The 16,168-nt window shown below is 36.0% G+C and overlaps 1 protein-coding gene across 3 annotated transcripts in view; it reads left to right on the top strand.

The window, feature by feature from the left end:
- The window catches only part of Sema3a (semaphorin 3A), a 475,159-nt gene that overhangs the window by 322,954 nt on the left and 136,037 nt on the right, over positions 1-16,168 (top strand). For all 3 annotated transcript variants that reach the window (XM_085684250.2, XM_085684251.2, XM_048433584.3), the window contains one exon: positions 3,947-4,009. In XM_085684250.2, coding sequence (XP_085540376.2) covers positions 3,947-4,009 — 63 coding nt within the window. The remainder of the gene's footprint in view (positions 1-3,946; positions 4,010-16,168) is intronic.

Genomic DNA, 16,168 nt, shown 5'->3' on the forward strand with positions numbered 1-16,168 from the left:
GTACTTCTCTTTCTGATTTTTGAAACAGTGTCTTCTAAACACCCTAAGGTAATAGCAATGAAATGATAAAATGTTTTTTTCAGAGATTTCTAAAATGGTCACAAAATGAGGAAAATTTTGGTGCAGATATTCTATCCAAAGGTATCATTCTTTATTAAGAGAATTAGAGACCTAGAACATCTGGAATTTCAGCTTTTTAAATGATCAGGACAGCTTTTGTTATTTTGTAAACTTCATTTTCAGATATTGAAACATATAGGTATTAGATGATAGATATTAGATTAGCTAGATAGATGATATGTTAGATAGATAGATAGATGATAGATAGATAGATAGATAGATAGATAGAGCTAGAAAAATGATAAATGATAGAAAATATGTGATTTCTCTGATTATGTAAATTATGTATATAACATTTTCCTTTAGATATATATCATAAATTTTACTAATGAAATAAATTGTCTAAAATTTAAAAGAACCAATCCATCAAATCAAATCCCTACAATTTTATAAGTGAGACATGGACATATATTTGTTTATCATGGGTACAAGTTATCACAGGCAATAAACTTTTCAGAACACACATAACAGTATCTTCTATTAGTTAGACTGTTACTAAAAATAATTGAGTCAATGAATAAATAAAAATTAAAGGTCCTGAATATTGTCATATTATTATTGTTACAGATTTTGCTCTTGAATTTCAAATTCATATTCTAAAACGGAATGTCTGCTTCAAAGATTAAATCTCATTAATAAAACAATAATTGTCAATTATGTCACCGTATTTAAAAGAGTGAACTCAATCTTATCTGACTATATTTTGCCATGTTTAAATGATCACTAAAACATACCAAATATAAATAATAATGTGATGAGCTCTTTAGGACATGCTGTGATATTTATGTATTTAGGTCATACTATGGTATATCCTAAATAGTTCATGACTTTGCAACCCTAAAAATAAATGTGTTAACTTAAAGGTGACTACTGAGCCAACCACTCTTTGGGGAAAAATACATGATTGGGATTGGGTTTTGAAGAATCAGAGAAGGAATGCTTTTCTGAAAATTCTAAATGTAATCCATTTAGTCTAAATGATTAATATGAACATGAATAAGAAAGGTAGAAGTATTAATGACATAGAGTTCTTGCCTGGTATGCACAGGTCTCTGCATTTCATTCTCAGAACCATTGAAAAAAAGTATAGAATCGTTATAAAGAACAAATATATGGATGGTAAATATCTCATCCGAAAAAGGGTTTGATGGGCAACCATGATGACCAGTGTTCCATCGCCCATGCCCACATAAAGAATCGGGGCAAAAAAGCACTCCTGTATCTCTAGTTTTTAAGAGACTGAGACAAGAGGATTCCAGTAACTTGCTGCTTAGTTTGTCTAGGCAAATCTATGAGTTCATGGTTCATAGACCCACCCTAAAAATAAGATGGAGAACAATTAAGAAACATTCGCAATCTTGACTTCTAGTGTCCATAATCTGCCTATACACCTTCACATAAGCACACACACGTAGAGTAGGTAATGAAATACCTTAAATAATGGAGTAGGAAACTAAGACATGGGAAGCAAGCAATTTTTGAAGAAAAGAAAAGAATGAAATGTAATATGAATGTAAAATTTATTTTATTAGTATGGAACAAAATAAGCTTTAAAATACCTTAGCATATATGTATATAGTTTAAAAATACCTTATACTATATCCATAGTGTATATATATACATCAATATAAATAAAATCTGTAGTTTATGCACAACTTAGCTAGAAGTTCATTGTGATAGTCTATAAATCTTAGTTTACTGTAGGATAGTACATTATATTTTTACTGTAGGATAGAACATTATATTTTTTTCTCATCCACTGTGAACTTCAAATTTAAAAGAAAATCTTTCTGACCTCAACCACTAATCTGAAAGCAGCTGGGTTGTAGGATTGCACTGCCACCCTCGAGAATGTCAAGATTCAGAGTGATGGTCTGGCTGATAAAGATGATGAGCGTACTATTTTTTAATGTTTACACTATGTGACTACATTATGTGGAACACGTTTGATGTCAATTATAATTTAGATACAAAGACACATAGGGACAGAAAATCACCTGAAAGAGAATACATAAATTAAGAACTCGTTGATAAAAAATGATGGCACCACCACTATCCTCTTAAACATCATTTTTCTACCATGAACTTGGAATGTATTTTTCAAGGCACCACGTTATTTCAGTGACTCCTACACTCTTGTTTACAACACTGCCACATTTGGTGTTCCAGTTCCCTGGGTGAAAATCTCAAACTTTGCCGGAGCTTGTGACGATTCGCAGTGAATTATCTTGAGGCTTCAGATGAGTGGTGATCAATCATCCTAAGGCTGAAAGCTTTCCCGCACGCATAAATAATAAACTGCCACTGACCCTGGATTTTTATTTAATGCATGACATTCCTCCCTGGTATGAACAAGCATTACTTGAAGAGAAAACTGAAGGAAGAGGAATAAATTGTTCTGCCCAGTACAGATAAGACCCAGCAAAATTGTTCTTAGAATTTGTAAATTTTTATATAAAAGTTTGGATGAGAGTATTGGTATTGCTATTATAGAGAAGATACATTGTATTGCATAAGAACCACCAGTCACACTTATTGTGACCAGATTAACAAAAGGAATAATTAAAACACACACAAGAACACTTTAAAAGGTTAGGTTTTGAGTGACTTTGTTATTTTGTTTTAGCAAGACACTGCCTTGCGACGTAGTCCTGGTTGCCTTGGCTTACTACACACCTGTAGTTTTGTCTGGACTGATTCACTCTGTATATGTAGCCTAATCAAGCCCTAAACACTCACTTCTTATGTGTAGGCTTTGTATATATACTATATATATATATATATTATATAGTATATATTTGTATATATACTATATATGTATATATACTATATATACTAATATATACTATATATACTATATATGTGCACATATATACATATACACAGTGCTATCTGTGTATAGTGATGGATAGTGATATATATATGATATATATATACAGGTAGCACTGAGAGACCTGATTCACTATGTAAATGAAACTCTGGCTGGCTGGCCTGGTTTATTATGGTTATGTAACTCTGGCTTATTCTACTCAGTATGTATATGTAGACTAGCCTGGTCTTGAACTCAAGATATATGAAACCCAGGCAAGACTTTTCGGCTCAGCATCCCAAGTACTAGTATTATAACTAAGGAACACCATGCCCAGTCAAAGAAGCTGTTTTTCAGAGCTACATTTTTTCTTTGTTTCCACTTATATCTTCTCAAAACATATGTTGTTATTCTAAAATATTCTTTATTTTTAAGTGAAAGAGAGAAAGAGAGAGAGAAGGCGAGGGAGAGAGAAGGAGAGAGAGAGAGAAGGAGAGAGAGAGAGAGAGAGAGAGAGAGAGAACAAAAGAGAAAAGTTATATTGTACGCTGTGTTATCCATACATTTCAGGTCTCACTCTAGCATGCCATTCTGGATTTTGGTTCAGAGAGATAGTTTCAGAGTTTCCTAGCATTAAATTGTGAAAATCACTACTTCATGATAATATTGAGATATTTGGAAGAGCACGAGAAAGTTCTCTGCCAATTTTCACCTAGATCCTCATATTTTCCAGTCGGCCCTTTCTTTCCCACCCAGGGTAGCAGCTCTTTCCACACTATTGATCACATTAATTGATTTCCAACTCTAATTTCATACAGAGCCAAAAACAGTGGATAGATGAAGAATGCATGACTTCAGCACATAAAAATTCATTAGCTCTTGTTCAGAGAAAGAAGGAAATTTTGAACTATTCCTCCATATAGCATTCATTTCCCTTTGGTCCCAAGCAAATACAAAAAGATTATAAAATACTGACAAATTTAATTGGCCTAAAAAATGATTCTTCTCTGTCCTTAGATCGTGTGGCCAGTGTCTTATACCAGAAGGGATGAATGTAAATGGGCTGGCAAAGATATACAGGTAAGCATTAATCTGCTAAATTACTGTAATAATTTCTTTAGTAATAAATGATTATATGATCTCTTCTTCTTTTGAAGATCAGCCTTTACTTATGTACTTAAGTTCTGGAAGAATAAATGATATTGTTCTATTATGTTAACATACACAGTTTTATATAAAGAAAATAAAATTTAAAATATAATTTTTATAGTGATTTACATATGAGAGGATTAACTAGCAAAATGTGATATTGTATCATGCAAATTAATATTAATTAACAAATAATGTGTGCAGGTAGAGTTGAATTTGTCGGTTGATACAATCATACTTGTTCCTCTTGATTGATGGCTTTTTTCCTGTGTCATCATTATAAAGTTACATTTTTCATTTTGCACATTACATTCTACTTTTCTTTTATTTTTCTTTATGTTACTTTTTGTTGCTTGTCTTTCACTCCTTCCTTTTATTTTCCAAATAAATATTTAAAAATGACTATGCAGCTTACACTATCCTAAGTACTATGGAATCAAATGTTATTATGTAATGCTAGAAGGGTTTTACCCTTTACTATTAGGTAAGAGTCCTTTACTTAAGGCTATTTTTTTTTTAGGTAAACTGTTAATAAATTTAAGTTGACAATATATTAGAAGTATAGCTTCAAATCTGAACAAACCATAAAAATAGTTAAAATGCATCAATAAAAAGATTACCATAAGTTCATTATAAATTATGTATTCTATTTTGTGATTTATCAATGTTTCAGAATAACTAAAACACAAGGAACCATCTAAAGGTCTTATCTATTTTAAATACCAGCATGTAGAAAGAATTCATGCTGCGTGTTTCCTAAGACACGCATCTGTCTGTAAGCAGTTATTATCAGACGACAATCTGCTTGTCAGCCTTTCTTAAAATATAGAGGAAGGATTTGCATTCACTGATACATCAGTGAATTCCTTGTGCCCTGCTGGAGGAAGATGGATTGAGGAACAAAAGGCACAGAAATCACCATCCTGGATGTATCTGTTTATTAACAGACACTGGAAGACTGTCATTGCAAATTACCTGCCAAATACAGGCAGTATATGAAAAATTAATTGTGAAACTGTTTAAAGGTGCTGAGGACTACTGAGGTGGATTTGTAGATGGGAGGAGAGAAACCAGAATCCAGTCAGAATACATGGAAAAGTAGAGAATTACTGTCAGGAAGTAGGGTGAGAGTTGGAGTGGGTTGCAGTGAAAAAACTCCTAGATTAAAGGGAATTCTCACGAATGAGTTTACAGGATTATTTCTGAGGACAAACCGGAGCGATAAGCACACAGGGTTAGGGGGTAGTGAAGCAGATGAGATATTAGGAACCCAGGAGGTTTCATTAAACTTTTTAGCGGGATTTTTGCCAAAACTAAACATTACAGAGATGCACAAAAAAAATCTTGAGGGCTGGAGAGATGGCTCAGTGGTTAAGAGCAACGCCTGCTCTTCCAATGGTTCTAAGTTCAATTCCCAGCAACCACATGGTGGCTCACAACCATCTGTAATGAGGTCTGGTGCCCTCTTCTGGCCTGCAGACATACACACAGAATATTGTAAACAAAATTAATTAATTAATTAATTAAAAAAAATTCTTGAGTTGACTCTTCATAGAAACCTGAATGGAGTTAGATAAGAAGTCGGAGTGTGCTAATTATAAACTACAATATCCTATTTACTAGACCAGCAAATAAATTCAGGGTACTCATTCAAAACAAATTCATTCAATTTTTTTCTAAAGTTTTAAGATTTATTTAAGAAATTAAGTTTTAAAATGATTTTTCTGAACTGGGAAAATGAATTGGTTGCTAAGGTGTCTACGATGCAAGCAAGGGGCAACAGAGATTGGATTCCGGTGGCTCAAAGCAAAAGCCAAAGTGGCAGAGCACTCCCAGAATTCTGGCTTGCAATGGGTAAAGAAAGGTAGATGCTTGAAACTCATTGGACATCTGGCTTCTGAGATCATGTTCAATGTGAGACCCAGTGTCAAACAACGAAGGCGGAGAGCAATGGAGGAAACCCTGATGTGGACCATGGTCCTTCATTTGTACAAGTACCAGCATGTGAACATATCTCCACACACAGGTGTGCATGTGCACAATAACAAACACTGTCAATACACACCAACATCACAGGAATGACAAGAAGAGTGGGGATCGCCTTGATTTCGATAGGAAAATCCAATGCGGAATTCTTCCACAGAGCAGGAGACCCCGATGTGGACCACGGTCCTTCATTTGTACAAGTACCAGCATGTGATCACTATTAGTGCTGTGGCTAGCATTACTCTCCTCTGCACTCATGGAGGCATTAACTCCAGGAACAGTTTGCAGTAAAAAGAGCACAGGTGGAGTTACTATGAAAATGAGACGTTATTTATTAGTAAATTAATGCTGAATACAGAACAAAAGTGGTATCTTGTTAGTATTGCCATATGTAACGGAGTTCTATACAGTGAGTGAAAACTTTGATTTAGTCTTCTTTTATGCTCAGGACCACAGTAGTGGTCTATGGTTATCAAATTGTTTTTGTCAGAGCAGTGAAGCTAGTAATATTTGTCCGGCAAGTTACCTAAATTTTATAGTAAATGCAATGAAAAACTATTGAGTAGATTCGGCTACATGAATGAATCAGTATATTCGGTTCTCATGGTGGAAGAATATTCCTTTGGATTTTTATAAGATTTCCAAAGTAATTCATCTCAACATCTTCTCTCTCTCTCTCTCTCTCTCTCTCTCTCTCTCTCTCTCCTCTCTCTTCTTCTCTTTTTCCTCCCTCCCTCCTGACATCTGAAATTTGACTTCTTGCTCACATGCAATTATTTCAGCTACTACAAAAATCAAAAATCTCACATCCTCGCTGTGTCCTGATGCATAATATAATCTTAAATTCAGAAGTGCATCTGTAGGAGACCAACCTCAGACTTTCAAAGTTTGTTACAAATGTTTGCGCATCTTATAGAATGAAAGAACAATTAAGAGTTGGACTTTGCCATTTCTGGTGGCCCCTGATCGGTTGGCAGACATAGGCACACTGAGGTCCACCCATTCTCTAAAGTTGACAAGTTCAAAGTAGGAATTGGTGGTCTAACAGACACTAGGAAGATCAGTGAATGGCACCAGCATACTGAGTATGCGCTTCCATATTTTTATATGCTTTAGTAAGGCAATTTCTTGTGAATTCTTAATTCTCCCCAGTTATTTTTACTTAATAAAATAAAAACACAGTGATTTTATTTCAATGAGATGATTTTATTTCAATGAGATGATTTTAATTTCAATGAGATGTTTTTATTGTAGTTCTGCTTAACATTAAATTATGTTCCATACTATTGTAATTAATGCATCTAGCTGTTTAATACTGACTTTCCTTGTCTAGATATTAAAAGTACATTTTTGCAAAGAGAATATTTTTAAATTAATTTTATTTGTTGTTCAACCCCATTTAGGCAATATCACAATGTATATATTTCTTATTGGATGCACTATTTTTGTTATTTTTAGACTTGAATTTACATATCTGTTCTCCAATCTCTTTCTTTACATATTATTTTGAGATAAAGAATAGATGACTTGCTAAGATTTGCAACATTTTCTCTTGATAAACATAAAGCAAAGACCGTTATTATTTTAAGAACTAATATAAATAACTAATCTGAAAGAAAGATTGAGAGGAAAGAGTATATTTCATTCAACACCTGATTTGTGCAGGAACCCTTGGGCAGTTTCGTGGAAATTCTGTACTGTATTTTGAGGAATAGCAGTCAGTGGGGATTTGCGGACAGTAATTCTTTTCAAAGTGCTCTCGCAATACTGGAAACCACAAGGATGAAGCCTGTGGGCGTGGAGCCATCAGGACTTCGAGATAGAATGGGAATCACAATAAAAATTGACCTTCACATTTACAAAAATAGTAAACTATAATTTCCTTGTGTGGTTTCTAAAATGTGGGCCACCCTTTCCTCTCTGGTTGCTGCCACAATTCCCTTGGTAATACAACATCTTGAAACAAACCATCTTGGAAAAGTACTGTCTTCTCAGTCCTCAATTCAGTGTGGAATGCAAGAGGAAAAGTCAAACAAAAAAGTTGGTAATATTATACACCTTGAGAATATAGCATTCTAAAAGTGGCCAAAAGAATGCTGGATTTCTGTCTGAAACTGTATCATCACGCATAAGTAACCACACGCTATTACACTGAGCTGGCATAACTTCTGCCTCTGGATATAGCCTCAGATGGAAAAGTAGCCTTATTCCTACTCTCCTGTGCCTTTGGGAAGTTCAACCCCATTACTCTGCTGCAATTCACAACACACATTTAACAGCAACTATTGCATAGAGGCAAGACTTTGGTAAAGAAGCAACCAGTCTTCTCTCCTTCTCTCTCTCTCTCTCTCTCTCTCTCTCTCTCTCTCTCTCTCTCTCTGTCTCTCTCCTCTCTGTCTCTCTCTCATACCCCCCCACACAAACTCACCCAGTTGGGTAAGTTGTCATTCATGTGTTAGTAAATGACATTTCTTACAACATTAATCTGACCTTAAGGTTCTTCTTTTACATTAGTGAATAGAGCTTCTAAAACATGCCGTTCTGTTATTACTCCTCTTTCCTTGAAGTGCCAGGGCGAAACTATAACATCTCTACAATATTTCCAGTAGAGGTATAACGCAATCATAACCTTTACTATAACCATTATTGGAGAGATGACAAAATATCTAATATATTTGGCATTAGAACGGTAAACTCATGAGAAACATAAAATATGATCTGTGCCTGTTGACTTCTGCATTCTACTCTCGTTTTCTGAGATTGTCAAGGCGTTAAATGCAATGTGTTCTTCACAGTATGTTTCTCTGGGTGGCTTAACTCTCTTGACCATACTTTGCAAATGCAAAATGAATTTGTGCTAAGCCAGTGAGAGAATCTGTTTTGAATCAATAGCTCTCTGAATCCTCTTTGTTTATCCTACTAACCCATCTCTCTTTGCACTGTTTCAATAAAACCAAATGGCAACCGTATGACTGCTAGAAATATTTTGAACATCATTGGAAATCAAAATTTCAACCATCTGAGTGGGAACCAAAAGGAGCAGATTCTCGGAATTCTTTCCCAGATACGATTCAGAGAGTCGCACCGTGCACCTGGACCACGGGCTGCAGATTTTGGGAGCTTCTTTTCCCTTTCTTCACTGTAATGAGCATTTGCAGCTATAGTGCAGAATAGCAATGCCATAGTGACTCAGCTGGTAGGACCTGAACAGCATTAATTTTTGACAAATAACACAGCTGAAGTCTTACTTGTATCATACATGTTGGAGGTTATATGCCAAAATGCTCACTTTTGCTTAATGTTTTGAAGGCTTGCTAAAATTTTGCCAGTGGGATACAGCTTTTTTTTTTATTTTAAAGACTGCAAAAATTATAAGGGCTGATTAAATATCAAAACATCTGAGTATATTTGTCTCACATTTTTATCTGAGTGATAGCATTGATTACCTATGTCACACGCTGTTTTCAACTGTGATTATGGAGTTAAGAGCCTTGGAAAATTAATTCCCCCACAGAAGCCAGTGTTTGGTTTCAAACAGCCTTGAGAGGTAAGAGTAGCTTCCGTCTCCAGAGTAAGACACTAGACAAGGAGTGTACCTGTAGGTGGGAGCCGCTCCTTCATTTCCCGGCTACCCAGACCGAAAATTATCACAGAGAAACTGTATTAATAGCAATACTGTTTGCCAGTAACTTAAATGTATTTCTAACTATCATCTTATCTAACTCAGACATCTTAGAACTTTACGATTAATTTAACTATAACTTGTCTTCATTAAGACCGTCCACTCTAGGCAGATATTACCTGGCCCTCTGCTCAGTGCCACACTGGGATTGTGCAAAAGATGTTGATATTATTATTATTGCGTTCTATGATTAATAAGAGCATTATCTATGGCTCAAGAACCATATATATTTTGCAGCCATATTGATTATAGTTTTTGTTGACAATGAAGATGATCTTACAATTGATATTCTGTTTCTCACATGCCATGTAATGTATATAAATGGACTTCAAATTCCATCCATGAGTACACTGACTATCACATTGTAGATTTAACCTTGACTTTAAGAATATTTTCCTTAAATATAATAAGCTATGTCTTAAGATAAATATGCTATAGTCAACTTTAGACTCCCATTAAATTTAATTTTATTCAAAAATTAAAATAAAATTAATCACCATCACATCTGCAAAATGTCATTAAAGTTTTCTAAAGTTCTGTTTGCCTCATTTAATGTTAGTGTTCACATACTACTTTTAATGAGAGGTTGGGGAGAAATGTGATGCAAACATTATTCTGTTTTAAAAATGTAGCTATTAGTACATTAATTAGGATATTAATTTTATCTTTAATATTTTAAGAGGACAATACTGAGGAAACTTCTCAGTAATATTCAAGTAAGAACTGAATATATTAAGTATATTTTATTTTACCACATACTACAAGTTATTAAATACAGATTATATTTGTACATATATGTTCATATTTATATATGCCATTATGATGTGCTAAAATAATTGTTTTCTAGCAACATGTGATAATTTCAAAAGTATCATAATTTTTATTCTATACATCAGTATACACTTATGAAAGGATGAACCATCATATAAATAAATTATTATCAACTAATGATTATGTGTGTGAGAAGTAAATAGGTCAACTCTCTTATCAGCTATTAGGTGGGTATTTTGAAATGAGTTATTTTGTTGTAATAAGATATCCAACAGCTAGAATTTCTTCAGAGGGCAGAGAAATACCTGGTATATAGAAAGGATTTTACTAAAGATGCCAAACTTGATACAATGGTAGGGTGTGGTAAAGAATCTACGGAAGGGTAGCTACTGCTCTGACTCATAAACAGCACCTAAAGGATGCTGGAATTGGTGTTAGAGAAGAAAGCTAAAGTCAAGTAGACAAAAGTGCCAAGGAGGATCAGGGACTACTTTTCACTACATTAAATTCTTTTTAGTCAATTGCTTGAAGGAGAAGCTTAGGAAGAGGTTCTTTTGTTTTGTTTTGTTGTTTTTTTGCCATTCAGCTAGACAAGGGTGAAGGCAAGATCTCAGGTCTTGTAAAAGAAAAATATGGAACTAAACAAGGATGAAGTCAAGTTCTCAGGTCTTGTAGAAGAAAAATGGAACTGAACAAGGATGAAGCTAAGATCTCAGGTCTTGTAGAAGTGAAACATACAGCTAGGCAACGATGACGACATGATCTCAGGTCTTGAAGTAAAATATGAGGCCTCAGAAAGGGAATGAGTTTCCAATACACTTGGGAGAACATTCTCACAAGAGGTTTGGCTATAGATGGAAGCATACCTCCATATAGCAGGCAAACTTCCTACATGAGCAACCTTGCCCAAACCACAGAAAAGCCTAGAAATGTAATCCAGCTTCCTGAGTGGATCTAGTACAATTCCTCTATGGCAGTTGAAAACCAATGTCTGGTTTGTGTTGTTACTGTTGTTTGTTTGGTTTTATTTTGTTGTGTTCTGTATTTTCTGCTTATCTAACTGATGACCTGAGGCCCCCACTATCTCAAGAGTTGGTTTACTTGAGAGTCATCTCCTGTGGGAGTACTGGATTTCATGACAACTCTAACAAATAAAATGTAGTCATATTTGTAGCAGAAGATGGATGGGTACACGTTACTACTCAAGAGCAGTTTTACTACAGCTGCCTCTGTTTAGCTCCAAGTGTGGGTTTCAGGTCTCTAAAGTATGCCTTCAGCAGGAAGGAACAACTGATGCTTGGCATAAGGTATGGGGTGGTATAGGCAGTGTGAGACTTAAACAGTCTGGAGACACTCAAAACAATATAGACATGCGTATTCTAAGAAAGGATAACCATAGGTCAAGGTGGTACAGGCTTTTAACCCCAACATGCAGAAAGCTAAGACTGGGGAACTCTATGAGTCTGAAGCCAGTATGGCCCAGGTAGTGAGTTTCAGGGTAGCCAGGACTATGTGTAGAAAAGACAAACAAACAGTCCAAAATGAGAAATAAATAACAAATTAACGAATACATCTAATTACTCTGTTGGGATTTATCATTAATCCCAGGTTTAGCTGAGGAAAGTGAAGCTCAAGGATCTCAAATAACTTCCTATAGTCACACAGAAAACAGAAGAGGGCGTGAGTAGTTCCAACCCATGGCTCACTGATGGATAAAATAACTATCCCAATACTGTTTCTATTTTATATTTATAACTTCATTTAATTAGACATTCAGATTATCTGAGCTTTATTGCGACGATATTTCATACCTTTAAGAAAGCAAAATTGTCATTGAACATGAATAAATGTCAACAAATTTTAAATTTCTTAAGTATAATTGTGAAAAGGAATTATTTCTACAAGTTAGCATATATATGTATATATGCATTAATATATTTGCATTGTGTAAATATTTTGTTATTCTAAATTATTTGGAGAAAACTTGTTTAAAAAGATGGAAAAATGAAAGCTGTGGAATATATCTTTAGCATCTAATTTATATGAAGTAAAAAACCTTAATTTAGCTAACCAACAGCAGAGCTGTTCCACTATATTTGTATTAATTTGGCTAAAGATTTTAGACCTAGTAACTGTAGATGTCTTTTGACCGAGCCCCTTATAGCTTCACATAACCAAAACGCCTACAATCTCCTTTGTGTTTGCATTTGTTCCCTAGGACACCGTAACACAAACCCACATGGTAGCCGGAAACAACTGACACTTATTTTGTCCCAGTCATGTGAAAAAGTGAAGGAAGAGAAGGGCTGGCTTTGAAGCCCTCCCCTTGGCTCCGTCCTAAGCATTTCTCATGCTGCCTCTTTGCAGGCTCAGTCCTCTTGACTCTCTCTTGCCCTGATGATTCCCTGTGTGTCTCAATTTCCTCTTTGCAGAAAATGAAGTAGAGTGGATTAGGGTCATGCTACGGGTCTCCTTTAACTAGTTCTTCAAGGCCCTCTTTGGAATATTGTCACATTCCAGTTTTTGTGAATGAGGATTTCTGGGTCTGACTTTTGAAATCACACAGTTGAAGCCATCTGCACCTATACTTTAATCAGTCATCAACTCTGTTGCAATTAATTGACTTTTCAATGCGTTCATATGACTGGAAAAATCTTTATTGCTGTGCATGGTGGTGCATGTTATTAATTCCAGCACTTAAGAGTTAGGGTCAGTTGGATCTCTGTGACTTTTAGTCCAGTTTGGTTTGTATAGTAAGTCTAAGCCAGATTGTCCTACACAGTTAGTGCCATTCCTGTTGTTAAAAAATTCTTCCCAGTATTTTACGTTTTAAGATTCTTATACAGGAAATAAACTTTAGGCTCTTTAAAAAGAGAAAGAGTGACGGCATTGACCATCCCTTTGGACTGTCTACCTGTACCAGGAGAAGTCTGATACATCCTGCCTGTGTTGTCTTTCAAACACTCATTAGAGGCTCTTTGTTTACTAAGGGATATGTGTGAACATTTCATATGTTTAACTATATAATATCCTCTAGTATTTTGGCACCAACCAATACAAAATCTAACCTTTGGTATAGAATAATATTGATGGAAGAAGGGAGCTGTGTACCAAAGACATCAAACAGTCTCTCAAGGCTTCTCTGCTTCTGGCTCTTCTTCCTCCTGTACTATATAGACAGTCTGGATCTCTGCTTTGCATGACAAATTCTGCCATGGTAAAGGCAAGTATATCTGAGGTCACAGATTCAACCTTAGATAGGCAATGTGAACATGCAAGCATACAGTGTATCCGTTTTATGAGCTACGCCTTTTTGAAGAAGAGAATTCCAACATCCTGGTAGTGGATATGAAGCATTAGGAAGACATGATTGAGGATGATCAGGTCACAGCTGCAACAGCAACCATTTAAGAAGGGAGGAAGGCAAGCCTGGCTTCCAGATAAGTGGGGGACAACTTGAATAGAATGAGGGATGGGGTGAGTGACAGGAGCAATCTCACGGATTACTGCTTTGGCATGCAGCGCAGGGTATTCAGCCAGCTTGCCAAAGAACTGGGCCAGAGAGAAGGGAGTCAGCAGATTAAGTTCAGGAATTAAGCTTATTAATAGGTTTTCCTGCAGAGTGTATCCACCCATCCCGATAGACTGATTCCTTTGCTTTCCCAGCTGCTGGGCGATACAGGAAAATAATTCCATAGAAACGGCTGATGACACGGGGACTATTGATTTCTTCCTTTAGAAGGAACTGTCATTGACCTGAGGCAGTGCTACTCTATACCCATTCATTTGGGGCTGATTTATACTTGAACCAGAACAAGTTTGCTTGATTTAATCATGAACTGAATATATTTGAATAGAGATGGCTCATGTTCACATTCTCATCCCCATTTTTTTTTTAGCAGTTTCTTTATTTAGGTTAAATTTTCACTATTTCATCCATAATTTAAGAACAGGGAAGGAGGTAATTGGAGTTGTAGGTAAATTATATTCTCTTGTAGAGAGCGTAATGCTCGGAAGTTAGTTAAAAACACCTCAGCTCTGTTCTGATTTTCATGCATGGAGCAGTTGTTTTGACAGATGGAGGGCTTTATTTTTGTAACGGTCCAGGAAAAGTCTGCAGCGCCGTCTAATCAGTGCTCCGTATCTGGATCTGTGATGTTTGTTTTCGATTCATTCTGCTTTCAGCTCCTTTATCTTTTTCAAGGATAGATATTTTCTTTACATTTTTTCTCTGGGATAATATTTTATGCATAACTCTTCTATTCATGTGATCCAGAAAGGCTAGAAACCCCCGAAAACTCAAATTCAAACAGCTTGTCATGAGAGGATGATTTATCATAGTCCCTCAGGTGTGGGCCTTGGATATTATTGGATTATAACTGCTCTTACTTCTCAACTAATGATTTTGGGGTGCTGTTGATCTGTAGGGCTCCATGATTGACTGACTTTCAGGACATCAACTTCGTACCAAATTCATCTGTGTATATCAACTTAAGTTCCAAAAGGATCAAGGCTTGAAAAATGAATTCATTTCGAGCTGACCGCACTGTCTTTATTGCGCTGTAAATCCTCCAGTGTGGAGCAAGGCAGTGCAGGAGTTTAATGCCAAAAAGTACATTACATTCTGAGTTTTGAGAAACGTCATGGTTCAAGGCAAGGTCAGAAACACTCCTCTTCTGTCTCCCCCAGAGCAGCAACGTGTGAAGTGTGTTTCCTTTCGCTGCCACGCTTCCTTCTAGTGTAGAGGAATGTCCAGGCGGCCTCGAAATAAAATGGATATCCTGTTTGGAACACTCACCAACCTTGGCAGCCACACACTAGAAAAGGAAGACAAATGAATGACAGTATTGATAGGCTTTCATGTAGACGTTCTCGTAAGAACAGATCCTTTCTGGCACGTCTTTCAAGAGTTTGGTTCCTCTGGGTTCGGTTCTTTCTGTGTCCCTCCTCCATGGTTGTTGAGGATTCTTCCTTTGGCTTTTTTTAAACCAATCTCAAATGTATTTCCTTCCATTCTTTTGTGTTCCTACAAACCATCTTTTTACCCTCTAAGTCCTCGAAATTGCTCCAAACTCATTTTGCATCAACCTTTACTTTGAAAGTAATACTGAGGTAGCCCCAGGGCATGGCAAACAGTGCGACTGGCTGCCAACTGAGAGAGTTCAGTGGGGAAATTAAGGAAATCATTCTAGGCCTTGAGCCAACAGGGTGGGGCTCCATTTTCTGCCGCTCAGATAGACTCACTTGTTATCAGCGCACTCAGTCAGCCCCTTTGCCAGATTTCCCAGCTACAATACCATGATTGATTTTGTTCCAGCAGCTTTGCAGAAGAATGGATGTCATAGCATAGTGGTTCCCTATTTAACAGTTAGTAGAGAACAAATTGAGAATTTGATATTCAATGTGGTCCAATTTTGTGGCTTTCAAGGGCTTGGGGAGTTTTTCTTGTGCTAATTATAACCCTCTAGTTCCTTTGGAAAGACAGACTTACTTGCCGGTAAATTGCTAACTGGCTATCTAATCTAGAAGAAATAATGAACTCCCAAAAGCTATGGTATTAAAATTCATAACAGTAGCAAGGGTACCATGACCCTTCCTTGGTGTTTATGAGTATTTGTACTCATAATTATGTTTTCTTTTATACCACAGGG

Source organism: Myodes glareolus, chromosome 27, assembly GCF_982192425.1.
Source record: "Myodes glareolus chromosome 27, mMyoGla1.1, whole genome shotgun sequence".
Lineage (NCBI taxonomy): Eukaryota > Metazoa > Chordata > Mammalia > Rodentia > Cricetidae > Myodes > Myodes glareolus.